Below are 27,265 nucleotides of genomic sequence, written 5' to 3' on the forward strand. Positions count from 1 at the left end.
ATCCAACCATCTTGTCCTCTGTCGTCCCCTTCTCCTTGTGCCCTCCATCTTTCCCAACATCAGGGTCTTTTCCAGGGAGTCTTCTCTTCTCATGAGGTGGCCAATACCCCAGCAACCCAATACCGCCCCCACAAAAAAACACACAACACATTTTAAAAGGGCATAGGATAGAAATTGGATCAACCAAGGGCCTGGTTAAAAAGGAATGTTTTGCCTGGCGCCTAAAGGTGTATAATGAAGGCACCAGGTGAACTTCCCTGGGGAGAGCATTCCACAGACGGGAAGCCACTGCAGAGAAGGCCCTGTTCTCGTGCTGCCACCCTCCGGACCTCTCAAGGAGGAGGCACACGAAGGAGGGCCTCAGAAGATGATCTCAGGGTCTGGTGGGTTCATATGGAGAGAGGTGGTCCTTGAAGTACGGCGGTCTTGAGCCGTTTAAGGCTTTATAGGTCAAAACCAGCACTTTGAATTCGTTTTTATTTTGTCAAGCTACAAAATGCTTTTAAACAACCCGCAACCAAAAAAAACAACCCCCGTCCCCATTTCTCTTTTGAAAAGCCACAAAAAATATTCCTGCAGGGAAAACACAGTTATGATTCCCTGCGCACAGGGCCAAAATTATGTACGTCACAACTCCCACTAAGTTACACAACCGCTCTCCTTGACTGCGTTTTCTCCTTGGCCGAAAACGGAGGGAGGATGCTATTTGTGCATCTGGAGAAAATTGAAGGCTTTGGGTAGAGAGTGTTGTTCTGGGAGGTGCTTGGCTTTGCTCTCCCTGCCTGCCCCACCTCCAACCATGAATGTTCCTGGCTATATATGCACCAGGATGGGGGCCCCTGAAGCCATTTAAAAATGCTAACTGCTGCGCTCCTCGTTCTCCTCCTGCTGGTTCTAGCCCTGCTGACAAGGCGGCATGGGGGGTTCGGCTTTCTGAAGAACTCGGGGAGACTGCCCGGGCCTCGGGCCTTGCCCTTCGTTGGCAATCTCCTCCACCTGTTCCATCCTGACCTTCCCATCCACTTCCATGACTTGGCTCGGCAATATGGCTCCATCTTCCGCCTTCGCCTTGGCAGCAAAGGTAAACCAGCGCAAAAACTTCATCACTAAGGCATTGGATAGCTTAGTCACAATTTTACATTGTCTTGCCATTTTATTGTCTTAGGACTCAGCCACGTTTGTTTGTTCCCTGAGTCTGAGAGGTTTCTTTTTTGTCCCAGGGGAAAAACACCCACCCACCCACCCCCCTGTTTACTGCTGAATCAGAAGAAACTTCGGTTGGGTTTTCTGCAAATTGGCTTTTGTTCCGATTCAGCAGTAAACAGTGGGTTTTCTCGGGGAAAGTGGTGAGACAAATGACAAACCTCTCTGCCTATCAATCACAGGACAAAAGGAAGTGTGAATGGTTCTTACTGTAGTTTGGGGTGTTTTTTTTTTTGGTGTGTGTGGGGTATTCTTGTCTGCATTTTCATTTTTAGAAGTGGACTCCCCTCCTTGCTTCTATGGTTGCTAATTCTCTCTTTATAAAATTTACCAGCTAAAATGTTTGTTTGTATACACAAATGAAGATTTTGCGCATAAAAGGGCATTGTTGTTGTTTAGTCGTTTAGTCGTGTCCGACTCTTCGTGACCCCATGGACCAGAGCACGTCAGGCACTTCTGTCGTTGTCTTTGTCCCTGGAGTTTTCTTGGCAGGGATACTGGAGTGGCTTGCCGGTTCCTGCTCCAGGTGGATCACGTTTGGTCAAAACTCTCCACTATGACCTGTCCATCTTGGGTGGCCCTGCACGGCATAGCTCATAGCTTCTCTGAGTTATTCAAGCCCCTTCGCCATGGCAAGGCAGTGATCCACGAAGGGGAAAGGACATTACAATTGCTTAAAATAGCAATTTAAAAAAATATATGTGTGTATAATCGTTTGTCTGTTAGTATTTCAGTTATCGCCTTGCTTCTGCGTTTTAACTTTTTAGAATATCACATTTGTTTGCCCACTTTTATGGTTGTCAATTCTCTCTTTATAAAATTTACTAGGAAAAGTGTTTATTTATATGCACAAATGAAGATCTTGTGCACAAAAGGATATTGCAATGATTCAAAATAGTAATTCTTTTTTTAAAAAAATATGCAATACTTTTTTTGTTAGTATTTGGTTATTTTCTTGCTCCTGCATTTTAGCTTTTTAGAAGATCATGTTTCTTTTTCTACTTGTCACTGTTGCCTTTGATTATTATTTTTTTAATAGCCAATACATTTATTTATACATGGTCATAAATGACAAAATTACACACAAAGGTTATTACAATAATGCAAAAGTGTTAATTTTTTAAAAAGAAAAAGTAATAGTAATTAGAACATACATCAAAACTTGATTGGCGTTTGTTAAAATTCAGCAGTGAACAGTGGGTTTTCCTGGGGAAAGTGGCAGGACAAAAGGGGGGGGGGGGGAGACACCTCTTAGATGTCTGGAAATCACAGAACGAATGGAAGAACCTTAAGTGTCCTTTAGTGTATCAGGGTCTTTTGAAGTGCATTATTTTTTTTTTTAAAAAAAACATTATTAAAGTCTTGGCTTTTTCATTCTTATTTTGCATGCCACCTTTTGAATAATAAAGAGAAGTGGCATTTCAACTATTAAATTCTACAAAAATGAGGAACTATCCAATGTTTATTATTAATTTCCAAAGCTCTGCTTGAAGTGTGACCAATGTTGCATACCACCCAAAAATGTTTGCATTAGGGTCCTTTTTCTGAACAGAAAAAGCTAATTATTCCTAGAATCATAGAATCATAGAATCATAGAATCATAGAATCATAGAGTTGGAAGAGACCACAAGGGCCATCGAGTCCAACCCCCTGCCAAGCAGGAAACACCATCAGAGCACTCCTGACATATGGTTGTCAAGCCTCTGCTTAAAGACCTCCAAAGAAGGAGGTCCTCCCTCATTTCCCTGATATATAGAGACACAGCAAGCCCCCATAAACCAAGTCACACTATTGGTCTCTCTTCCTCAATATTGTCATGATGATGATGATGATGATAATAATAATAATAATAATAATAATAATAATAATAATAATAATAATAATAATAATAATAATTTGCACTGCCCATCTGTCTGGGTTTCCCCAGCCACTCTGGGTGGCTCCCAACAGAAGAAGAAGAAGAAGAAGAAGAAGAAGAAGAAGAAGAAGAAGAAGAAGAAGAAGGTGATAAAATATCAAGCATTTCAAACTTCCCTTTAGTTGTTGGCAGTGCCTGTCCTGGGTTTCTGGATAAGGAATCTTCTCAGCTCTGTCTAAAAATGCCAGAGCTTGAACCTGGAATCTTCTGCACACAAAAGAGATACTCTAGATCCCTCCTCTGGTTCACAGCTTCCTAATTACCCTGAACAGTAATTAAATCAACGAAGCTGCTTAGCCTAGAATTGGCTATATACATATCTACAGTAATTATTTAAAATTCAGTGTCACACAAAAAAGTCAAAAAATACATCCTTTTAAAAAAAAATGTAAAGAAAACTGAATCATCTAAGGGTGTATAATCAATACCCATGTCTGAGATTCCTAGTTCTCCTTTAAGTCACCAGACCACAAAATAACAAAGAGCCTTGTGGCACCATAAAGGACTGATTTATTATAGCATAAACTTTCATGGATGACTGTCTGCTTCGGCTGGTGAATCTGATGACAGACAGCTGCATCTTACGAAGTGGGTCTGAGTCAACAAAAGGTTATGGTGTCATGGATGTGTAAAGTCCTTTAATGTGTCACGAAACCCTCTTCCTTGTTTGTTTTTTTAACCACATGCCCTTCAGAATCCAGCTGCCCCTCTGCCATTATTTAAAAATTTTAAGGTGCCTGGGTACGTTTCTCCATTCCATAGCACGGCTGTTGATTTCAGCGATCCCAAATTGCTACAATAATTCCCTATTTAGATCTCAGCCTTCCCATGTGCTGGCAAATAAAATCACGGCCAGTGTTTAAGCAGGTATAATTCCTGCGCTTGCATGTTTGTTTGGAAATGGGTGCTGTTTTTTTAAAACTAAAATAAAATATTAGCCTCATTAGCACAGCTTGAGAGATGCATCTTCTGACTGGCTAAATGATCTTGATGGCAAATTAAGTAATAATTCCTTGTTTTGTTTCGCTTTGAACTTTGGTGGAACTGTCCATTCTGCCTTAACAGTGGCTTCCCGCGGTTTCAGGCGAGGTGGGATCCTTTTATCAGAAGAGAAGGCAGGGATTTGATTTTTTGATCTACCACTTGCCTAGCCTAGTTTTTCAGTGGCTCTGCCGGTTGGGAATGCGGATCAGGCGCTAGATCCGGAACGGGAAAACTGCTGCTCTCCAAACGTTACAGGACTCCCACTCCCATCACCCCCTGTCCATTGGCTGTTCAGGTGGGGACTGATGGGAAATGGAGTCCAACAAGAACCTGTCTGCGCTAGAGAAAGCGGGAGGGGTCTCCCCGGAGTTAAATCTGATGACGCAATAAAAACATAAGGGCATCCTATGCCCTAAACTGGCCAATGCACCAACATTCATTGGATTCTAGTCGCGGTTAAGTTTTGATCATCATCAGCCCAGTGGAATAGGGAGTCAAGTTTACACAGGAGGGGGGGAAACCAAAACCAGACTTCTGATGGTTACTGAAACAAATCGCTTGGTTTCTTCATATGTAAAGTTTAAAAGTATTACTAAATGATCTGAAATGGAATTAGGAATGATCTAAAATGTCTGGGGTCCCTTTAAAATGTATATAAAAAATGGAAATCACTGATAGAGACTGTATATTGATGTTATGTAGAAAATGGAATTCATGGGACTTAATACAAGATAAGATAAAACAATTGAAAATGCAGCAACCTGAAGCAATTGGATATTATTATTATTATTATTTCATTAAGTTTGTATGCTGCCCTATATCTGCAGGTCTCAGGGTGGTTCACAACGTAAAATCACAATATAAAAACACAAAATACATAATAAAAACAAAAACAAGTATAACCTAGTAATATCCCTCCCTTCCACAACACATTTTAAAAGGGCATCAGATGTCAATCCACATACAGGCTAACAAGCAACATTGACAAAGCAATGAATTGAAGTAACTAGCATAGCAGCCCACAAAGGTCCGTATAGTAAAAGCTATGGTTTTCCCAGTAGTGATGTATGGAAGTGAGAGCTGGACGATAAAGAAGGCTGATCGCCGAAGAATGGATGCTTTTGAATTATGGTGCTGGAGGAGACTCTTGAGAGTCCCATGGACTGCAAGCAGATCGGACCTATCCATTCTTCAGGAAATCAGCCCTGAGTGCTCACTGGAAGGACAGATCGTGAAGCTGAGGCTCCAAGACTTTGGCCACCTCAGGAGAAGAGAAGACTTCCTGGAAAAGACCCTGATGCTGGGAAAGATGGAGGGCACAAGGAGAAGGGGACGACATGGTTGGACAGTGTTCTCGAAGCTACCAGCATGAGTTTGACCAAACTGCGGGAGGCAGTGGAAGACAGGAGTGCCTGGCGTGCTCTGGTCCATGGCGACATGAAGAGTCAGACACGACTAAATGACTAAACAACAACAACAACAACAACAACAATATATTATTTCTATTAAATAGTGGGTGGACATAGCAGACGACACAGAGATTTCTCCAAGTAGTTCTTTATAAGCAACCTTGAACTGAACTGAACTGAACTGAACAGCACAGCCGGCCTTTTATAGGCAACCGGCTGTCAACATTGTAACAAGAACAACGACCCAGGGTTTCCCGTCTAAATTAACTGACGTGGACTTGAGTGAAAACAATATACACAATACCCCTGGTGGCCAGGGTGAGAACTTCAATACATAACAATTTCTTTATTGCGTTTATATCCCAGTTGTATTTATATTTCATTTTTTCCCATGGAGCTTAATGTGGCATATATGGCTTTTCCTTTCCTCGTTTGAGCCTCACAACAACCCTGTGACAGATAGGTAGCCGTGTTGGTCTGCCATAGTCAAAATAAAAAAATCCTTCTAGTAGCACCTTAAAGACCAACTAAGTTAGTTCTTGGTATGAGCTTTCGTGTGCATTCACACTTCTTCAGATACCTTCAGATACGTATCTGAAGAAGTGTGCATGCACACGAAAGCTCATACCAAGAACTAACTTAGTTGGTCTTTAAGGTGCTACTAGAAGGATTTTTTTTATTTTAACAACCCTGTGAGGCAGTGACTGGCCCAAGGTCACCCAGTGAGTTTCAGGGGCAAGTGGGGTCTTGAAGCCTGGTCTCCCGGGTCCTTGTCTGCAACTGCCACACCAAGACCAAAGCAGAAACCTTCCCCACACTCCCCCTTTCCCTTCTATGAAGAAACCCTTTCTGGGACCCCACATTTAAATTCTTCCCTGGTCTCCTTGCTGGCCCTAGTAGAACCAACTTGGCCAGTTAGCCCTGGTGATCATTTGATGTCTACTAACTGGGTCCCCCCAAGAAATGACCCCTGAATTTTTGAATTTTATTGATATTGATGCTGCATTTTATGTTGTATTTTATGTTGTATTTTATGCTGTTTTTAAGTCACATTTTAATCAATGTTTTATATTTGCTGTTAGCCGCCCTGAGGCTGGTTTTTAAACTGGGAAGGGTGGGGTATAAAATATTTTTTTAAAAAAATATATTATTATATAAGCAGCTTTTGAATTTCTTTTTCTTTTTCTTAGACATGGTGGTTCTGAATAGCACAGATCTGATTCGGGAGGCGCTGCTGCGGAAATGGTCTGATTTTGCAGGACGGCCTCACGGATTTGTTGGTAATTGTAACCTGGTTGAATGGGAAGACATACACAAAGGCCTGGTTGAAACGTAACAACCAGCCATGACTGCTTAAGCAAACACGGATCAATCCTTGGTTCATTAGCCTAGTTTGCTCACTAATCACAGTCAGAAAAGAACTTAGTCCCCTCAGTTGGAGATAATGAGAAACTACAGTTTATTCAAAATTGCAAGCTTTCAATTCCCTTGTCTTGTATGGATAAGGGCAGAGGGAGAGATTTGGGCTCATGCTTGCAAGAGCAAGCCATGGTTTATTGTTACATCTGAACCTGACCATAGAGTCAAGGAAGGCCTGGACTAGAGAAACACAAAGCCCTCACTTCCTGTTCCCATGTGAAAGCAGAATCGTGACAAACATTGGCAAGGAAATCCCTCTACCGTACCCCCTCATGCACCTTCCTGGAGCCAGTTTTAGGTGCCTAGTAGTGGTGGCAAATCAAAATGGCTGCCTTCACATGGAAACAGAAAGTGCCAATCAAACTGTGTTTTGACTGGGAAGCTTTGTGTAAACTGTGGGCTTCAGGTTGACCCTAATGGCCTTGTTCTACATAGTGGTTACATTATGTTGATTCTCCCACAATCAAACACTTTTCATAGCAAATACCACTGAGGTAATTTTCTTTCATGCCTACCATGGCAGTGACTCCATTTCTGAATATGTTTCTGCTCTGTCTGTTGGGAAAATTCCTCCCCTTTCTCTGGCACTATTTTGCCACCCTCCTTGTGTATTTTTGCCTAGGTGAATGAAAACATTTTAATATTACAGGTAGTTGTAAAATAGGAAGCTAGGAGAGAGCAGCAGCAGCAGGAGAAGCAGCTCAGGGCCCGATTCCAAATAGGGGTGAAAACAGGATGCATATTCCATTCTGTCTTGTTCTTTGCTGCATGTAGACCTGTTTCCTTTCTGCCGCAGCTTGTCTTCTGCCAAAACCCAAGTTATACGTCATGTATGTTAGTTTCTGTTTCTCACTGAGCAGCTGCTTGGAGTCACAGGACTCTGTTTACATTCCAGAGACCTTCCAGTCTCACGGGAAGGGAGATGGGATGTGACGTTAGTGGTTTCCTGTTTCCTTTGTTCCTTTGTTCAGTTGCTCTCTGCTTTCGTAGACAGAGGATGTATATTTCTTTGCTGTCTGCGTAGTAAGAAATAAAGCATAGCATGTAGCCCAAACCTCTCGTCTCTTCCCTGTGCTGGGAACTCTGCTGAATAGAATGTGCCTTGAAGCCTCATCAAAGGCTTGAGGTCGTTATACGTCGGGAGGCAATTCGAAGGCTCGGCCGAAGGAAGATGAGACTTTATCAGCTTGGCCGAGCGGAGATTCCAACAATGTATACAGTTACAGATAGGTAGCCGTGTTGGTCTGCCATAGTCAAAATAAAAAAATTCCTTCCAGTAGCACCTTAAAGACCAACTAAGTTAGTTCTTGGTATAAGCTTTTGTGTGCATGCACACTTCTTCAGATACACTGAAACAGAAGTTGCCAGATCCTTCTATATAGTGAGAAGGTGGGGAGGGGTATTACTCAGAAGGGTTCATTACCAAACTTAATGAGTTCATTACCAAACTTAAAACAATGGAGAGACCTGGTCTGAACAGAGACATTGGATTCTTATCTCATTATACATGACTAAGCCATTTCTCACCTTCTCACCCCTTGCCTTTTCCTGTAAGACCTATTACAGTCGTTAAGAGTCGTCAACAGGCTCATCTCAGCTATCTGCCAATCTCCCATTCCCACCACCCTTCTGAGTAATACCCCTCCCCACCTTTTCACTATATAGAAGGATCTGGCAACTTCTGTTTCAGTGTATCTGAAGAAGTGTGCATGCACACAAAAGCTTATACCAAGAACTAACTTAGTTGGTCTTTAAGGTGCTACTGGAAGGAATTTTTTTATTTTAACAATGTATACAGTTCATCGTTGACGTTACATTGTTCCACCCCAATCATTTCAGTGCACAGGCAATGGAAATTGGGAGGGGAAACAAATAAATTCTGTATCATTTGCAGACTGTAAGCAACAACAGCAATTCCTGGCTTAATTGATTTCCCTTCTGGCAATGGGGCCAATGGACGAATTCCGGCAATTTCTGCTCTGGTTTCCATCGCAATTTGCTGGTGTGTGATTGCATTCCGCCCCCCACCCCCTGGAAACAGCAGCAGTCTGGAAGCATTCCTTCTCTCCCTCCTACTTCTCACCCTGCAGCAAACCTTGTTTCGTTGGGAGGCAAGGACCTCTCCTTGGGCAACTATACGCCGACCTGGAGACTGCAGAGAAAAATGGCCCACGTAGCTTTCCAACGCTGCCTGCGAGGAAACATGGAGCAGATTGTCCAGAGCCAGGCTCGTCAGCTCTGCAAGGTGAGATGCTGCAAACACCACCGACTGAGCAGGGTGGGCGGCTTGTGCATCTTGCAAAGCCAGGACTTCCACTCATGCAACAGAACTTCCCTTCACATCCCCTCCCCTTTTAAAAAAACAAAAAAATGTGGAACCTCTAGCTTGGGCAATAAAACCCAGAACCATGTCGTTCTATTTTATGTCAGGGGTCACATGCCATTATGCGTTATGCGGGTCACATGCCGTTGGTGGGCGGAGCCAGTGGGAAACATGGGCGGAGCAACAGAGATGGTGGGCTGTGGTGGGCTGCGCTTGAGCCATCCAAAAGTCAGGGGTTTCTGGGTGCACCTTCAGGCAAGCGAAAAGCATCATCACTTTCTAAGGAAGGGGGAGAGTCCTGAGCAGGGGTCAGCAAACTTTTTCAGCAGGGGGCCAGTCCACTGTCCCTCCAACCTTGTGGGGGGACTGGACTATAAGCCACCCGCCCACGACTCTCTCCTCCCTTCTGCACAGCACCGGACGAGCCCTGGTGGCTGCTTACCTGTGTCTTGTGAGCGGCAGGGGCTGGTGGCGGAGGGACGATGAGCGGAGCATGAAAGGGCTCCGGAGAGGGGCTGCTTAAAATGGTGGCGCTGAAGCGCTGCTGCTGCTGGCACCAACAAAACCCAGCCCCCTTCCTCCTCTAGGCAGGGCGGGGAGAAGCCAGGAGGAGGGAGGGAGGAGGTTACTGTCGCGGCCGTCATGTGAGGAAGAAGGAAAGAACGCACGTGCTGGCGATCCATGCGGCGATTCCTGGACTGCCCGTGGACCATAGTTTGCCACCCATGGTCCTGAGGGTCAGATAGCAAAGCTTGGAGGGCCGCATTCAACCTCCAGGCCTGAGATTCCCATCTGTTCTTTTAAGTGAAGTGAGCTATTTTCAGAAGGCTTGAGTTCTGCACCCGGTTTGTACATTTGCATAGTTGAAAACAAGCTTCTCTTTAGTGCCTTCCGACGCTACACTTTTTTAAAAAATAGGTTTTTATTCATACGTTTCAAATTTATACCTTTCCATTAGTTTTACAATCCATTTAACATTTCAAAAATTGACTTCCTTCCCCTCCTTCTGCGGTTCCTTAAATTTATTTTTTAATATCTTCTGCATATCCAAATTCATATAACTTGCTCATTTAATTATCTACTATAAATATATACTCCTATAAAAATGCAGGTTATTGCAATAACCCTGCCAATGTTTTTACCTGTTTACAATTCATCTGTAAATATTCAATAAACCATTTCCATTCTTTTATAAAAAGTTTGTTATCTTGATTTCTTATTCTTCTGGTCAGTTTTACCATTTCTGCATATTCCATTCTTCCTTTGCTGGGACTTCTGCTTGTTTCCATTTTTGGGCAAGTAGCATTCTTGCTGCTGTAGTAGCATACATAAATAAGTTTCTATACAGTTTAGGTAGTTCTGTCCCTATAATTCCCCAGAGAAAAGCTTCTGGGGTTTTTTTTTTAAGTTACTTTGAACATCCTTTTCAATTCATTATATATCATTTCCCAGAGAGCTTTAACCTTACTACAAGACCACCACATATGATAAAAAGAACCTCCTTCCTCTTTACATTTCCAACGTTGTTTGATTTAGATATATCCATTTTTGCCAGTTTACTTGGTGTTAGATACCAACGATATGTCATTTTTGTATAATTTTCTTATAAACCGTAACATGCTGTAATTTTATATCAAAATTCCACAATCGTTCTCATGCTTCCATGTCTATATGATGACCAATATCTATTGCCCAGATGATGCCACACGTTCTAAGGGAAGCCTTTTCCTCTTCTGGTTTTGTCAGGTTTTCCATGGTTATGGGGGCAAACCTGTGGACTTGGCTCAGGATTTCTCCCTGCAAGCCTGTGGGATCATCTGCAGCGTCTTGTTTGGGCCTTTGGTGAGTAGGAACAGAGAAATTTGTCCACTTCAGTCCCCCTCAGTTTCTCCTTTTCCCATTCTTAAGTTCAGATCTCTGTAAGTGCACATCAGTTTGCAATTTGTCTATCTTAAAATGTCCTCATTTGACCTCAAGAGGTTGGATAAATTCCATGCATCCCTTCTGAGGTCGTTATTAGGACTTACAAACTCTTTAAAATATGAATAAATATGTTGTGAGTTGGGAATACTTCCTTTATCTGTAAGAGTATGGCTGAGAACCTTGAAATATTGGATCTTCCGGTGTGATAAGAGCCCTATCTCCTGATTCTCTCCTCTACGACCTCTTAAGTGATAGTGTAATTTACAATTTATCATTAATTTGTAGGAGAAAATTGAACTTGATAGGGCTTAATCTAATTGACATTGAAAATTCTGACCCCAAAGATACTTGGGAAATTATCAGGAAGAATCTTACAGAAAAAAGTGTTCTCTCCACTCTGGAGGTTGCAAAGCACAGCGCTTGCTCTCCTCTCTATTTAAATCTCCTTTTGTGTAGAGATTTTCAAAAGGGATACATGACAAACCTGAAGAATCATGAATTGTGCAGGCTGTTTATGTTAGCCAGATTTAATATGTTTCCCTAATTTACCCATTTTTGCAATGCATTTCGCCCTAATATAAAACATTTTTGTCTGTCATTTTCACAGATTCATGTATTTTATGCACATCTTATGCTAGCATGTGCATTCTTGCACATTACTTGCCCCAAGAACTGCAATGCAAAATCCAGAGAAGTCCCCAGGAGAATTCATAAGTATTTTAGTGGGCGATACCCTAATACACTCACATTCCCTTAATTTCCTCTTAATATACACATACAAATGTAAGAAGAGCCTGGATCAGTCAGTGGCCCATCTAGTCCAGGTATCCTGTTCTCACAGCGTGCTATTTTCACAGATGTACATGGATGTGTGGGGTATAAATAATAAGTTGTTGTTGTTGTTTTTGTTATTGTCATTGCTTTCCCACTAAACTGCATTTTTGTACACCTCATTTATCTGGAGAAACGCGCCACAAAATTTGGCAAGGGCAGCTGAATTTCAGTTCATGTTTAGGGAACAAAGCAAATTAGGTCACTGCAGCAAAACGTGTACAATTCCAAATTTGTCCCTATCCCTATTGCTGAGTCATCAGGTGTACAGTCAAATCTCGGATCCTGAACGCCTCCGTTTTGTAACATTTTGGATCCTGAACGTCAAAAACTCGGAAGTAAATGCTCTGGTTTTCGAATGCTTTTGGGAAGCCGTGCCTTGGTTGTTGAACTTCTTCCCAGAAGCTGAGCGTTCTTCCAGAACAGATTATGTTCAACAGCTGAGGTTTGACTGTATTGGCAGGAAATATCACTGTTGTCATTAGACTCCTCTTCCTGTTAAATCACCTTTTCTCATGGCTATCTGCTCCGACTAGGGATGGAAAGAGTTGTCAGTTCTAGTCCTCTCAATTTCTCATCCCCCCCCCCCTAATTTTAAATTCAGTTTTCTACATTTTGCAGCAATTTTCATTTTCTTTTTTTCTTTTTTTAAAAACCCCACGAAATTCAGGCAGCATTTTAGTGCAAATGTCACCTTCTTCTTCTTTGGCAATCCCTCGTAGCCGAGTAAGATTGTCTTCCATAAAAACGGTTTTAACAATGAGTCTGTAAGTGACTGTGGAGGCCAATTCTGGACCCACACGTGCTTCCACAGTGGGGACATTGGTTTCCAGGCGGGAGTTGATCACAGTGAGGGTTTGCCAAGCGTGCCTTCCTCTTAGCGCGTTTATCCCTTGCGTCCTGAGTTCGAGTGTCTTCAAAGCCCAGGACACCTTTGGTAAAGGCTGTTCTCCAACTGGAGCGCTCACAGGCCAGTGTTTCCCAGTTGTCAGTGTTTATACTATAAAGGGATCTGAACCACAGAGCCTAGGGCTTGCCAATCAGAAGGTCGGTGGTTCAAATCCCTGCGACGGGGTGAGTTCCCGTTGCTCAGTCCCTGCTCCTGCCAACCTAGCAGTTCGAAAGCACGTCAAAGTGCAGGTAGATAAATAGGTATCACTCTGGCAGGAAGGTAAACTGTGTTTCCATGCGCTGCTCTGGTTCGCCAGAAGCGGCTTAGTCCTGCTGGCCACATGACCCGGAAGCTGTACGCTGGCTCCCTCGGCCAACAAAGCGAGATGAGCGCTGCAACCCCAGAGTCGTCCGTGACTGGACCTAATGGTCAGGATTCCCTTTACCTTTTATACTACATTTTTTTAGATTTGCCTTTAAACCTATTTATCTTTTCATACACAGTTTTTACTAATGTATGTACACAGTTCTACACAAGCAGTTTTCTCTAATTTGATGCTAGCAACTTTTGCACACTCCCCCCCCCCCATATTTGTATTTCTGCCAATCTTGTGTAGTCGGAGAACAGCCTCACAAGATTCGGGCAGGTGCGTACTTTGAAAGAAGGCTGTGTTTTGGGTCACATATTGTTTCAGAAAGTGTGAGTTTGATAAATTTGCCAGAAATGAAGAAGAAGAAGAAGAGGAGGAGGAGTTTGGATTTCATATCCCGCTTTATCACTACCCGAAGGAGTCTCAAAGCGGCTAACATCCTCCTTTTCCTTCCTCCCCCACAACAAACACTCTGTGAGGTGAGTGGGGTTGAGAGACTTCAGAGAAGTGTGACTGGCCCAAGGTCACCCAGCAGCTGCATGTGGAGGAGCGGAGACGCAAACCCAGTTCCCCAGATTGCAAGACTACCACTCTTAACCACTACACCACACTGGCTCTCATATGAATCGACTCTCCCAGCACCCCTCCTGCCATTTGTCTTCGTCTCCAGCCTGACTCTTCACTTTCCTCCACTTCAGGACAATTTCACCATTGAGAAACTGCATGACTGCATCTACAAGATAATGGAAAAGTGGGGTGCAATCTCTGTCCAGGTGGTGGATGCCTTGCCCTTCCTCAAGGTACAGGGACAGCAATGAGCTGGCTAACTAGGGGGGAAACACCACCACCACCTAAACTTGCCTTGCTTGGCCAGGGTCAATTTCACTTTCTTAAAGAGCATCTCCACCCCATTGTTCTGCCCAGATACTAAGGTCCAGCTCTGAGGGCCTTCTAGCAGTTCCCTCATTGCAAGAAGTGTGGTTTATAGGGAACCAGGCAGAGGGCCTTCTTGGTAGTGGTGCCCGCCCTGTGGAATGCTGTTACGTACTGAGTTGAATAGGATTCAGAATGCAGCAGTCTGATTGGTCCTACAACAATAGGGTCCAGAATGCAGCAGTCTGATTGGTCCACAGGAGCCACCCAATCCAGCTTCAGGTGGAAGTGAATCCGCAACCTGATTGGCCTACAGGTGAATCCCGGAATTAGCCAATCACATGGGGCCTGTTGTGTAAATAATGTATATAAAGCAGACATTCTGCGGGAACTTCCATTCCTCCTCACCACTATGAGCTGAATAAAGAGCATGAAATCCACTCTCAACTCCAAGTATATTTCAAACACCCTCCCATCAGGTGTCAAGGAAATAGACAACTATCTGACTTTTAGAAGACATCTGAAGGCAGCCCTGTTTAGGGAAGTGTTTGATGTTTTATCGTGTTTTTAATTTTCTGTTGGGAGATGTCCAGAGTGGCTGGGAAAACCAAGCCAGATGGGCGGGGTATAAACAAACATTATTATTATTATTATTATTATTATTATTATTATTATTATTAAAGCAAGTTTATTGACTGGTTCTAGTCAAAGCGCTTTGCTGCACAGCTCAAGCAAGCAGGCTGCTTTGGACTTTGCTATGCTGAGATAGCCTGGTTCTCTGCAAAAGTGGGAGAAATAATTGGGTGGGTCTCTGGGTGTTTTGTGCTGGAAATCAGCTACTTTCTGCTTCCCTGACACCCTAGGTCTTCCCCAATGCCAATTTGCGCCACCTGCTCTCCTGCATCGAAAGCCGGGATGCCTTGGTCCAGCACGTGATGAAGAAACACCAGGTGAGGATATGGAGGGTGAGCAGGTTGGGATCTTCTTGTGGGGATCTGCAGCAGGAGACCGGGACACTCATTGGCCCTTGATGCAGCAATGTGGAGAAGCAGCACTTCAAGGTACTATGGAAGATGACATCATGCATTTGTTGGGTAGAAATCCAACTGGTGCAGTGGTGCTCAATGGAAGGCCTTTTTAAAAAAAAATATATAATTAAAAGATCTTTATTGGAACTTAACATATATACATAATAACCAAAATTCCCAATGATTCCCTCACATAAAATATAATAACTACATTACAACAGTTGCATAATTATACACTTAATTATAAAACCCACCACCCTCCCCTCCACAGCAATTCGACTTCTGTATATTTCTTTCTACATTTTTCCCCTTGCATTCTATAATAAATTATTTTTGTTGAATTCTGATTTTTTCCCCTTTGTTTGTTTTGTTATTGCTTACATTTTTTATCCTAAGCCTATTAACATGTCATTTTTAGAACAATATTTTGACATATAATCTTCGAAATACTTCCACTCCATTCTTAACTTTTGATTTGATTGATATCTTATAATTGAAGTTAATTTTGCCAATTCTATATACTCACTTAATTTACAAATCCACTCTTCCTTTGTTGGTATGTCCTGAGATTTCCATTTAGTAGCAATCACTACCCTGGCAGCTGTTGTTGCATATAAAAAGATTGTTTTTTTTCATATGTGGTATGTGGCCTACCAACCCTAACAGATAAGCTTCGGGATTTTTTATCAAGGTTTTTTTTTTAGCATTTTCTTAAGTTACTCGTGTATTATTCCCCAAAACTTCTTTATTTCTCAAGGAAGGCCTCTTGATCCAGCGGATGCTTCTGCTAATGGAAGGGGAGTGGCAGGTTAGGGCTTTGTTTTTGCCAGTTTCCCTCTCCCACCTGCAACCCCCCTGAAAATTAACTCGAGAGCCGAGGGACCCTCCAAAACAGGGTGGACAATGGTGCAGAGGACTATTTGTTCATTTATTTGTTTATTACTTTTATATACTACCTTTATCTTCCAAGGAGTTCAAGGTGGGGCACATGGTTCCCCAGTTCCTTCCCACCACAACACTGTGAGGTAGGCTAGGCTAGGAGATCGAGACAGGCCCAAGGTCACCCAATGAGCTTCATGTCTGAGTGGGGAAGGGTGAATTGTCAAGATCCATCCATTAGTAAAGGACTGGGGGGGGGGGGACTTGTGGCCTTCCAGAGCTACATTGAATTCCCATCACATCAACTGTTACCTGGCCTCACTGAGACCGACTGAAGTCCAACATTACCTGAAAAGGGCCACAAGTTGTCCATTCCTGTGTTAGTGAATGCCTCTGTTGAATGAGAAGGTTTGAAATTCCTCCAGAATGTTCATACTTAGGGAAACAAATACAAGTAGGCCATTCCTCAGATGGGGAGCCACCACCGAGAAGGCCCTGTCACATGAACAGACAAAACGGTGGGGCGATTTCAGTGATGGGGCTTGGGGTGGGCTTTTCATGACAGATGGAGGTGAAGATTAGATTCAGTCAGGGCTCTTAGTGTGATGGCCTGGGATTCGGACTCGGATGCTGAACCTGAGGAATCCCACCCTGCACAGGATTCCCCACCTCTAGAACCAGCTGAGCTGGGGTTGGGGCTTGAGCCTGAAGGGTCCTCACCTGTGCTGGATCCTCAGGTGCAGGCTCCAGCTGAGTGCTCTGGCTCCTGAGGTGATGGAGGACCCATTGCCTGCAGGTGCTCCACTCTCAGCCCCGTCAGGGGAAGCTGAGGTTGCCTCTGGGTCCGGTAACCCTCCAGCCTCTCCTGAGCTGCAGAGGCTCAGGGCAGAGAGGCGGAGGGAACTAAGTTCCCGCAGAAGGAGTGCTCGCCTCCAGGCCAGGAGAGGTGAGTCACCTGTGGATCGGGGCTGCCCTTTGCCTCGGGGCAGAGAAAAACCAGCCAGCTCCAGTCCCAAGTTGCGGGAGCAACATCATTGGTAGCCAGTTCCTGCTTGAACCCTGTCCTGCTTTCCTGCTTTCCTGACCTCGCCCAACTCCCTGCCCTGCACCCAGCTTCAGCTTTGACGGACTGCCTTCATACTGGACCTTTGACCTCGGACTGGACTCGGACCTCGCCTCACGGATAACCCACGGGACCTGCACACTTAGATTCCCTTGGGGAGGAGTGGGCGGCGTCCTGGTTAAGCAGAAACTGAAGAGGTCATAGCATTGGGGTCTCTTGATTTTGGGAGAGCTGAAGAATATTAGAAGAGGCCTGGTGGAAGAGGCCAGTGGCCCACCGCGTCCAGCACCCTGTTCTCATGGTGGCCTGAGGAAAACTGGCAAGCAGGACTGAAGCACGAGAACATTCTCCCCTCGTGTGGTTTCCAGCAACTGATACTTGGAAGCATTGCTGCCTTGAAGTTCTCCTTGCTTGGGCACTAATCCACTTCTGCTCTCTCTCTCTCTCTCTCTCTCTCTCTCTCTCTCTCAGGAGCCCCACAGCACCTCAGAAGGACAGGACATGGTGGACCACATGCTGCAATTCCAGCATGACCATGAGGCTAGTGAGAGCAAGGGGACGGGCCTTGTGCCGGAACACGTCCACATGGCCATTGTTGACATGCTCATCGGAGGTACTGAGACCACAGCAACTTTACTCAACTGGGCTGTGGCCTTTTTGGTGCATCGCCCACAGGTAGGAAGCATTGGTGTGTGTGTCATCCCAAGCTTGGTGGTTCGCTAGGCCACAGTACATCCCCCCTCTCTCCTTTCTTGGGGGGTTTATTTTTTTATAATTTTTTATTATTATTAAATATTTCAACATAACAATTTATCAAAAACATATCAACCTCATCCCCCCAAAAAAATTTCCCACCCCTATCCCTGAAAAGAACCCACCCTCCCACCCCCTCCCAGACTTCCCTCAGGTCCTCTCTCTGGTTTTTGATCACATGTTACTCTCTGCATATTCTAAAATTGTAATGATCCTTAATTTATCTGTCTATATGTTACCAATGGGGACGCGGGTGGCGCTGTGGGTTAAACCACAGAGCCTAGGGCTTGCCGATCAGAAGGTCGGCAGTTTGAATCCCCGCGACGGGGTGAGCTCCTGTTGCTCGGTCCCTGCTCCTGCCAACCTAGCAGTTCAAAAGCACGTCAAAGTGCAAGTAGATAAATAGGTACTGCTCCGGCGGGAAGGTAAACGCCGTTTCCGTGCTCTGCTCTGGTTCGCCAGAAGCGGCTTAGTCATGCTGGCCACATGACCCAGAAGCTGTACGCCTGCTCCCTTGGCCAATAAAGCGAGATGAGTGCCGCGACCCCAGTGTCGGTCACGACTGGCCCTAATGGTCGGGGTACCTTTACCTTTACCTTTTATTTTACCAATAATAAATTTGTGTCTGTTTATTCAAAACCTGCCAAGGAGATCACTTCATTTTGTTGTTTCTTTAAGTACTTTGTAAAAGGTTCCCATTCTTCTTTAAAATCACAGTCGTCCTTGTCGCGTAATTTATGCTTCAGTTTTGCCAGTTCCACATAGTCCATAAATTTCCCTTGCCACTGCTCTTTTTTCAGGATTTCTTCATTCTTTCTTGGAGGTTTCTGAGCAGAGGTTGGATGCCCATCTGTCATGGGAGTTAGACTAGATGACGCTTGGGGTCTCTTCCAACTCTACAATGCTGTTATTCAGCCTGTGTTTGTGCAGGGTGGGGTAGGGAGGCTTTCTGTGCCTAAGGGTTGCGTCCTCTCATGTCAGCCTGGGTCTATAGCAAACTACAGGGCTCCTAAATCTGCTGGAATGTTTTCTCCGCACTCCGATTTGTTCTTATCTCTGCCACTCCAGATCCAGGAGCGAATCCATGAAGAGCTCATGGCTGTGGTGGGAACAAGCCGTGACCCCACCTATAGTGACCGGGAGCACCTGCCCTTCTTGAACGCCACCATCTTGGAGACCTTGCGCTTGCGCCCCTCGGCAGTCCTTGCTTTGCCCCACATGACCATCCGGGATACAAGGTACCCACTTTCTGCAAGGCCTATCCTGACATTCTCCATGTGTAGAAGGGAACCACGGGGGCTGTGCTGCTGGACCACCTCTGATAGCCACACGTTGGTGTTGAGACCTGTAGATTCTCATGTGCGAACATTCGCTGGGCTGATAGATATCCATGCCAATGCAGTGGACTTCTGAGCTTGGTGTCAAGAAGGGGTTAACAGCGCAGCTCTTGCTCCCACTTTTATGCTGCTGCTGCTGTTAATTTGATTAGTGAATTGCTTCCCATAAGCATAAGTTGTGGATGTTTAAAAACGTGTTCCCAAACAGATGTAGATACCTGGAGAACTGAGTTTGAGGTTGGAGATATGGGAAGCCAAATGTTATGGCTTGGTCTCTCCTACAAACGCGAGACAACTCTGGCTGTTAATTATTTCAGATTTATTGCTAAAACAACAAACTAGGACAGAGCTCCTCTACTCATCGTCCTCCCCAGAAGATGGAGTTGCCTGGACTGAGCTCCTCCCCCTTCCCCAGCTTCGAAAACCAAGGTGAGGCTTCTGATTGGCTGCAGGAGCTTCCTGCACTCAATCAGAAGCTGTGTCAGATGCTCGGCTTCCAAAAAACGTTTGCAAACCGGAACACTCACTTCCAGGTTTGCAGCATTTGGGAGCCGATTTGTTCGGGAGCCAAGCTGTTCAACTACCAAGGCACCACTGTATATACCGTATTTTGCGCTCTATAAGATGCACCTAGTGTAGTGGTTTGGAGTTACTCGTGCGTAAACTGTCCCCTTTTGGAGCTTGGCTGCCTGGGTTAAACCGTCCTGACTGCACAGCCCATCTCAGCGTGGCTGCCTCAGTCGCTCGCAGAGTCTGTCTGTGGGCATTTCTTAAACCGTTGCCAGCATAAGAGTTGTTTGACTCCCAATCGTCTCCGCGTCTCATTGCACGGGAGTCTCCTGCGCAAGGTGGGCGTGGGTAGTGGAGGACCAGGGCTCTCCTCACTGACTTCCAAGGAAGAATCCCGGAGCCCTTCCACCTCTTCTCCCATTTGCTCTCCTGGATCCTTGGTGTTACGCTGATTTCCTTCCCCCTCCATCAAGCTGCGTCTCCCCCTAGTGCATGTACATTCCCCTGCAGAATCGGAGAGCCTCTCCTTCGCCTGTTGCTCTGATGTCAGTTTCCTGACACCTAGTTTTTGGAAGAGGAAAACAAGGAAAAAAAAAATCTGAATCCCAGAAGCCAGGACAGCTAGTGGGATTGCTGTGCTGCAATCCGCTGGCTGTCCTGGCTTCTTGCTTAGCCTTCATCCCCTACCCGGGAGAGGCTGTGCACGGCTAAGGCTCCCCCAAGAGCCGCGCTCCCTTTAAAGAGTGTGCGGAGTGTGTGTGTGGCTCTTGGGGGCTTTTCCTCGAGGAGGAAAAGCTCCCAAGAGCCGCACACACGCTCCACGCGTCTCTTTAAAGGGAGTGCTGAGCAGAGCCTCCCGCCTGCATTTGCTCCATAAGACGCACACACATTTCCCCTTACTTTTTTGGAGGGGAAAAGTGCGTCTTATAGAGCAAAAAATACAGTACATAAAACACCTGCAGTGCGGCATCAGAGCTCCATCTAATCCGACTTCCTACAACGGCCAAAAGGACACCCTTGAGGAGCTCAGAAGCAAGGTATAAAGGAAAAGATCTTTCCCTGCTGTTCCTTAGCAGCAGTAAATTGGATTGGGAAGCATAGGAAACTCATAGATCCCATGCACCCCGACAGGAAATGATGCTTGGTCAGTGCCACTCGGGATGTTGGGGAGAGCCAGCAGTGTAGTTTCCCCATGGCTCCCTTCTCAGGCCTGTTAAGGCCGATGCTTACAAGGCTTTTCCCTGTTTCTAGTGAGGCCTTGCTACCATTGACACCAATGCGGGAGGGAGGTTTTGAACCCAGACCTCATGTAAGAGAGAAGAGAAGGGAGAAGTGGGGTGGATTTCAGAGGCTCAGAGGAGTTTGCGCTATGCACTGTACCAGGAATATTGAATTCTTATGGGGGTCACATTCCTGCGTTTGTCAGAGCCAGAGGCAAAACAGGGTGAAGCTATGAATATATCTTTTTTAAAACCTATTTGCAGTACTTTCTAGGCACATTGTCACAGCCCCCTCCATCCTCCATCCTCCATCCTCCATCCTCCATCTAGGGAAGCACGACCAGCGTTTGAGGACATATGCCAGGCATGCAAAAACATCTTTCAGAGCAGGGCAGGTGAAAGGTTGAGGTGGGTGGCTGAAAGGGAACTGCAGCCCCAGGAAGACTTCCGGGGACCGGACAAGAGATACATTTGTCCCCCAGGCCTCAGGTTCACCACCCATCCATCCCTGCTCTGTGTGTTCCCCGGCTGTGTGCTCAGGACAGGAGTCTTTGCATTTGCAATAGTTGCCAAGGCTGTCTCTGAGAAGGTGGTCAGGGCAGAGAGGAGAGGAAGCTGAGACCCTGCTGCCTGTGAGATGGCAGATATTAACTCATTTTTTTGTATTCTCTCCACTCCAAGCTTGTCTGGTTTTTCCATTCCCAAGGGGACAACAGTCATCACTAATCTCTATGGGGCCCATCATGACGAGAGCAAGTGGCACCACCCCCTGGAGTTCAGACCAGGTATTGCACTGTGTGTGTGTGTGTGTGTGTGTGTGTGTGTGTGTGTGTGTGAGAGAGAGAGAGAGAGAGAGAGAGAGAGAGAGAGAGAGAGAGATCTGTGTCACAATGAGAAAGCAAGGGCTCACCTGCACTTTCACCTGACACATATTTTGATTGAACTAAAGGTAAAGGTAAAGGTACCCCTGCCCGTACGGGCGAGTCTTGACAGACTCTAGGGTTGTGCGCCCATCTCACTCAAGAGCCCGGGGGCCAGCGCTGTCCGGAGACACTTCCGGGTCACGTGGCCAGCGTGACGAAGCTGCATCTGGCGAGCCAGCGCAGCACACGGAACGCCGTTTACCTTCCCGCTAGTAAGCGGTCCCTATTTATCTACTTGCACCCGGGGGTGATTTCGAACTGCTAGGTTGGCAGGCGCTGGGACCGAGCAACGGGAGTGCACCCCGCCGCGGGGATTCGATTGACTACATACCGATTAATTGCTAGGAGTGAATATCTGTATAAGGCAGCTTTCTATGTTCCCAATAAATTTAATTAAAGGTAAAGGGACCCCTGACTATTAGGTCCAGTCGTGGCCGACTCTGGGGTTGCGGCACTCATCTCGCTTTAATGGCTGAGGGAGCCGACGTACAGCTTCCGGGTCATGTGGCCAGCATGACTAAGCCGCTTCTGGCGAACCAGAGCAGTGCTCGGAAATGCTGTTTACCTTCCCGCCGGAGGTATTTATCTACTTGCACTACCTATTTATCTACTTGCACTTTGACGTGCTTTCGAACTGCTAGGTTGGCAGGAGCAGGGAGCTCACCCCATCACGGGGATTCGAACCGCCGACCTTCTGATCGGCAAGTCCTAGGCTCTGTGGTTTAACCCACAGCACCACCTGCATCCCTTTACTTTGGCTTTAAATAGAGATAATTGAGGACAGCATGAACCGGAATGAGTTGAGGGGAATTGAGCATAAATGAATGGGAAACAAATGGTATTTGGGCAGGGTGCAGATCAATGGAAGAAATTATATGGGGTGATCTGGGCGAAAACATGTTGCCTTGACATTTAAATCAGCATATGTAAATTCCATGCAAATAGTGCCCTGGGTACCTGTGCCCTGAATCTTTTGCTTCCATGGGTGGGCAATTCTCTTCCTAACAGAAGCTTTCTCTTCTTGCCTAGAGAGGTTCCTGGAGGAGGACCCCTCGGGGGAGGCCCAGAGGCAACTCATTCCATTCGGTTGTGGGGCACGGGTCTGCCTGGGGGAGACTCTGGGGCGCATGGAAGCTTTCCACGTCCTTGCACACACCCTGCGGGATTTCCAGATATTGCCCCCATCGCCTGGACACCTCCCTGACCTCAGGGGGTCCTATCGGTTTATTGTGCATTGCAAGCCCTTCAGGGTGAGGCTGGTTCCCTGGGCAGCGGTGTCTGAACTTGCAAAATGAGGCCTCCGCTGGCAGTCGGGACGACACTCAGTCCCTTCCAACTCTGCAATTCTACGATGCTGTTATCTTGGGACAGTCGCCGACTCTCAATTGAGTCGTTGTGAGGATAATATAGAAGGGGGGGATGGGAGAATTATTTTATGCCACTTTGAGCTCCTCGGGAGATATACTCTAGCTATTTGTAGATAGATGTAATAAACGTTAATCAATTTAACCTTAGTGTACATTGGACTGGCTTTTTATAAAAGATTTTCTTTTGCTACAAAAGAAATGGCGAAAAATAAATATTTTGTCTTCACAAAGAGCCTTTTTCACAGTTCAGTTACATATAGGGAGAGACACTTGAGTCATGGGCATCTTGCGATTGGGGGAAAAGAGATCGGAGGGAGAGTGTTGTACTTTAGTTCTGTTTCAGTGTGTTAGTGTAGGGGTTTGTGTCAGCATCATGTGATAGATCCTGTGTATCACACAATAAATATTGCTGCAAACATTTCTGAGATCATGGTCTTTCTAACGAGTGGCTTTCTAACGAGGTTTGTTAATTGTCCTACTTTAAATGTTGTGAGGATCCTATGGCCTTTTAAAATGTGTTTTTGGGGGTGGGGGTTATTGGGTTGTTCTTTTAATTTTGGTTATGTATCTTGTGGTTTTATATTTTGATTTTATTCTGTGAACCGCCCTCAGACCTCTCGGTATAGGGCGGTATATACTGTAAATTCAATAAATAATTATAATTATGCACGTACACACACACACACACACACACACACACACACACACACACTATCCTGAACTTTTAGATCATCCAGGTATTGGGTCTTATGTTTTAAAACAGTAGTGAGGACACATTTAGCCCTCAGTCTGTTGCTTGACCCCAACTCCCAACAACCCTGGTGACGGGGTCATGCTGACTAGGAGCCAGTGAGAGTTGTAGCCCCATGACATCTGGATGGTTCCAGGTTGGCAAAAGCCTGGGAGTCCAGGCTTTGAATCCCGACTCAGCCATGAAGCTCACTAGGTGACTCTGGTCCAGTCTACTGCCTCTCAGCCTAGCCTACCTCAGAGGGTTGTTGCAAGGCTAAAACGGGGAGGTGGCAAACCACCTTGAGGCCTTTGGAGAAAAAGGGTGGAGTGTAAATTAAATAAGTAATGCTTCTTCTTATCATGGGCACCCACTCATTCATACCCACTTTCCCTCCGGCCCATAGAGGAAAGCAAGTAGGTTGTGAGGAAGGTCTGCCCTCTGTCCGCTGCTGCTTGGCTCTGCCCCATCCTCCACTCCCTAAGATTCAAGAGACCCGTAATCAGTTCTCAAAATCAGTTCTCAAAAAGCTGAGCCAAGAACAGCCCTGCAGGATCAGGCCAATGGCCTACCTTGCCCATCAACCCAGTGATCAACCAGATGCGTACGGGAAAATCCCCGCAAGCAGAAACTAAGCACAGCAGCCCTACTCTCTTCCCACTTGCGATTCCTTGCAGTTTGTATTCACAGGCATTCACTGAGCCAAACACCCCTTTCGCGAATAAACCACCAGCAAAAGAAGGACGCAATTCCTTCTCTATCCTTTTTTCCAAAATTTATTTTTTATTTTAAACGTTTTTCTCACAAGGATCTAAAAAATAACATTCCCCCCACCAAGCGCTTCGTATAGAGAAAATTTACCCTGATGCACCCCCCCCGAAAAGTACCACTGTACAGCCTGCCCCTCCCACCCTGTGCAAAGATCCTGCCCCATCTCAGGTCAGCGACAGCTTCTGCCCAGGAGCAATGCGCTTGCGCTGCCCTCACAGGGGAGAAAAGCAAACCCTGTTTCCCCCAAAGTGCCGAGGACACGTGCTGCGATCCAGGGGCCTTGAGAGAAGCGCTAACTGCATGTGCGATTCTGTTTGCACCGTCTTTTATTCAGGGCTCTCGCTGGAGCCACCCAGGATGGCAGTCGGAAGGTGCTGAGTGCACAAGGTGCGTGCCGGGCTTCTGACACTTGCAGAGAAACGACAGCAAGAAATCAAGATCCTGCCAGGGAGATTGGAAACACCTCGTTTCTTGCCACCCTAGTTCTCTCTCTCCCTCTCCACCTGCCTTTCATTTTTCCAGGCTTTAGTTCCCATCTTGGCCCAGTGCTAGAGCATCTGATTGGCGTGTAAAAGGTCCCAGCCCCCTCCAATGGCCTCTCCAGGAAGAGTTGGGAGAGATCCTGCCTGAAACGCTGCCAGTAGATTCAGAGCTTGATGGACCAATGTTCTGGCTCTGTATAAAACAGCTTCCTAGGTTCCTTATAACTAAGATGGGCTCTCTATAGCTTCTGCCTTCTGGAGCAGCAGAGGCTGAGTTGCGATCTGAGGCCAGTGTTCAAATGGCAGGATCCTTTTGTGAAGAAGTCGCCTACCATTTTTAGAAGGCCACAGCGGAGGCACAATTTGGCTAAATGTGTTTATGTGTGTACCTGCATGTGAAATCAGGCAACACGGCTTGCAGATTTCAAACTCCCCTCTACCTTTCCTTATGCAATCAAAGCGACACTCTGGTTTGCTTAGAACTGTTGCGCTCCTAACTTTTTAAACAAGCACTATTTGCTGTTTCGCTCTTCTCAGCTTCAACACATTCATTGTTTAAAATAAGAAATCAATTTGAGAACTGTTCTCCATCTGTGACTTCCTTCAGCACCTATCAACAGATTCTTTCATTCAGGGCCCTCCAGAAGTTTTGTTGGACTACAACTCCCATCATGCTGGCTGGGGCTCATGGGAGTTGGAGTCCGACAACATCTGAAGGGCCGAGGGTCTCCAGCAGCCTTAAGTCAACCCATCAGGTCATTTTTCTGGTGCCATTCCACATCTGGAGTGCTGCTTACATTTTTTCTTAAAACAATTTTCCCCGTATCCAGAGGAATAAGTTCAAGGAATGCACATGCATACTCCACTTTTGAATGAGACCTGGTAGCGTTCAATGGCACAGAGGAAGAGGCTGGAAACAGAAATATAGAGCTCTCTCCTACTCTACCAAAAAAACCTGTAGCCTGTTTGCCTTCAGGTAAGGCTGTTCCTTTTATTCCGTTTTGTCCAGTTTACACTTCTCATCCATTAGAGGAGGCATGGCCAACTTGGATTGAATCTGGCCCTTAAAGAAATTACATTTCCGCTCCCCACCAATGGCCTGAATACATTTTCCCTCAAGGCGTGGTGGAAACTCCAGTCACAATTTCACTTGTATGGTAAAAGAGCTTCAAGTTGCAAGACACTGAGATATTTCCCACTTCACAGCTGCAGCTCTGTCTCTCTCACAAACAATTTGGTAGGTCAGGCTAAGCCAACAGCTGTGAAGCCCAAGGCGATAACAACACTTATTATTTGTAAAGCGCTCTGCTAGATGACCGCAACACTGGCCTCCTTCTCACTGAGCTTTCAAACCTGTGTCTGGGCTGTACCAATTCAGACAGCAGGTAGGGGTTCCCACGGCAGACCGTTTCAAATTTCTTCCCGCATGTAGAAAACTAACTAAAATCTATCATTTGCCTGATAATAAATGTTGGAAATGTAATGAAACTGAAGGTACATTCTTTCACCTTTGGTGGACATGCCCAAAGACATCTGGGAGATGATCTATAACGAAACAAAGAAGGTATATAAATATACCTTTCTGAAGAAACCAGAGGCCTTTCTCTTGGGCATGGCCGGCCAATTGGTGCCAAAGAAAGATAGAACTTTCTTTATGTACGCTACAACAGCAGCAAGAATACTCATTGCAAAGTATTGGAAGACACAAGATCTACCTACCAGGGAAGAATGGAAGATGAAGTTGATGGACTACATGGAACTGGCGGAAATGACTGGCAGAATTCGAGACTAGGGAGAAGAGTCGGTGGAAGAAAATTGGAAAAAAATTAAAGTATACTTACAGAAACATTGTAAAATTAATGAGTGTTAGAAGGATGCAGGAATGAAGTTACATGGTTTTAGTAGAAATGCAACAAAGAATTAAGTAAAAGTAGATTGATAATGGGTTAAATTGAAAAAATTCAAGGTTAGACCGTTAAGATAAATTATAGAATAAAAACTGAGAAAGATGGGAAGAATTTGCTGAAATAGTGAATTGAATTAGAATACAAAAAAAG

The 27,265-nt window shown here is 45.4% G+C and overlaps 2 protein-coding genes across 7 annotated transcripts in view; one reads left to right on the top strand and one right to left on the bottom strand.

Moving 5' to 3' along the window:
- The first annotated feature begins 724 nt into the window (after nucleotides 1-724).
- On the top strand, nucleotides 725-23,643 carry CYP21A2 (cytochrome P450 family 21 subfamily A member 2). Of its 5 annotated transcripts, none has more exons than XR_014523073.1 (11): nucleotides 736-1,081; nucleotides 6,705-6,794; nucleotides 9,024-9,178; nucleotides 11,003-11,098; nucleotides 13,971-14,072; nucleotides 15,009-15,095; nucleotides 17,587-17,790; nucleotides 18,937-19,840; nucleotides 20,281-20,439; nucleotides 20,519-21,720; nucleotides 22,888-23,643. XR_014523073.1 is itself a non-coding variant. In XM_083492707.1 (10 exons), the coding sequence occupies exons 1-10, from the start codon at nucleotides 856-858 to the stop codon at nucleotides 23,151-23,153; spliced, it is 1,500 nt and encodes a 499-aa protein (XP_083348833.1). In that variant the 5' UTR covers nucleotides 725-855; the 3' UTR covers nucleotides 23,154-23,643. The 5 variants fall into 5 exon arrangements, 1 of the variants encoding a protein (XP_083348833.1); XR_014523075.1 differs by having other exon boundaries at nucleotides 18,937-19,508; nucleotides 20,341-20,439; XM_083492707.1 differs by lacking the exon at nucleotides 20,281-20,439 and having other exon boundaries at nucleotides 725-1,081; nucleotides 18,937-19,106; nucleotides 21,617-21,720.
- Nucleotides 23,644-24,718: 1,075 nt separating this feature from the next.
- TNXB (tenascin XB) overlaps nucleotides 24,719-27,265 on the bottom strand; it is a 121,608-nt gene continuing 119,061 nt past the window's right edge. For both annotated transcript variants that reach the window (XM_083491005.1, XM_083490995.1), the window contains exon 46: nucleotides 24,719-26,644. The gene's annotated coding sequence lies outside the window, so the exon portion shown is untranslated. The remainder of the gene's footprint in view (nucleotides 26,645-27,265) is intronic.

This window comes from Podarcis liolepis (genome assembly GCF_965112155.1).
Source record: "Podarcis liolepis genome assembly, chromosome: 2".
Taxonomy (NCBI): Eukaryota; Metazoa; Chordata; class Lepidosauria; order Squamata; family Lacertidae; genus Podarcis; species Podarcis liolepis.

Excerpts from the sequence above, each read along its gene's own strand:
- CYP21A2 (XM_083492707.1), top strand. The coding sequence starts at position 856 with ATGCTAACTGCTGCGCTCCTCGTTCTCCTCCTGCTGGTTCTAGCCCTG. Across the intron at positions 6,795-9,023 it reads ACGGCCTCACGGATTTGTTG|CAAACCTTGTTTCGTTGGGA; the intron begins GTAATTGTAACC and ends CTCACCCTGCAG. Across the intron at positions 14,073-15,008 it reads ATGCCTTGCCCTTCCTCAAG|GTCTTCCCCAATGCCAATTT; the intron begins GTACAGGGACAG and ends CTGACACCCTAG.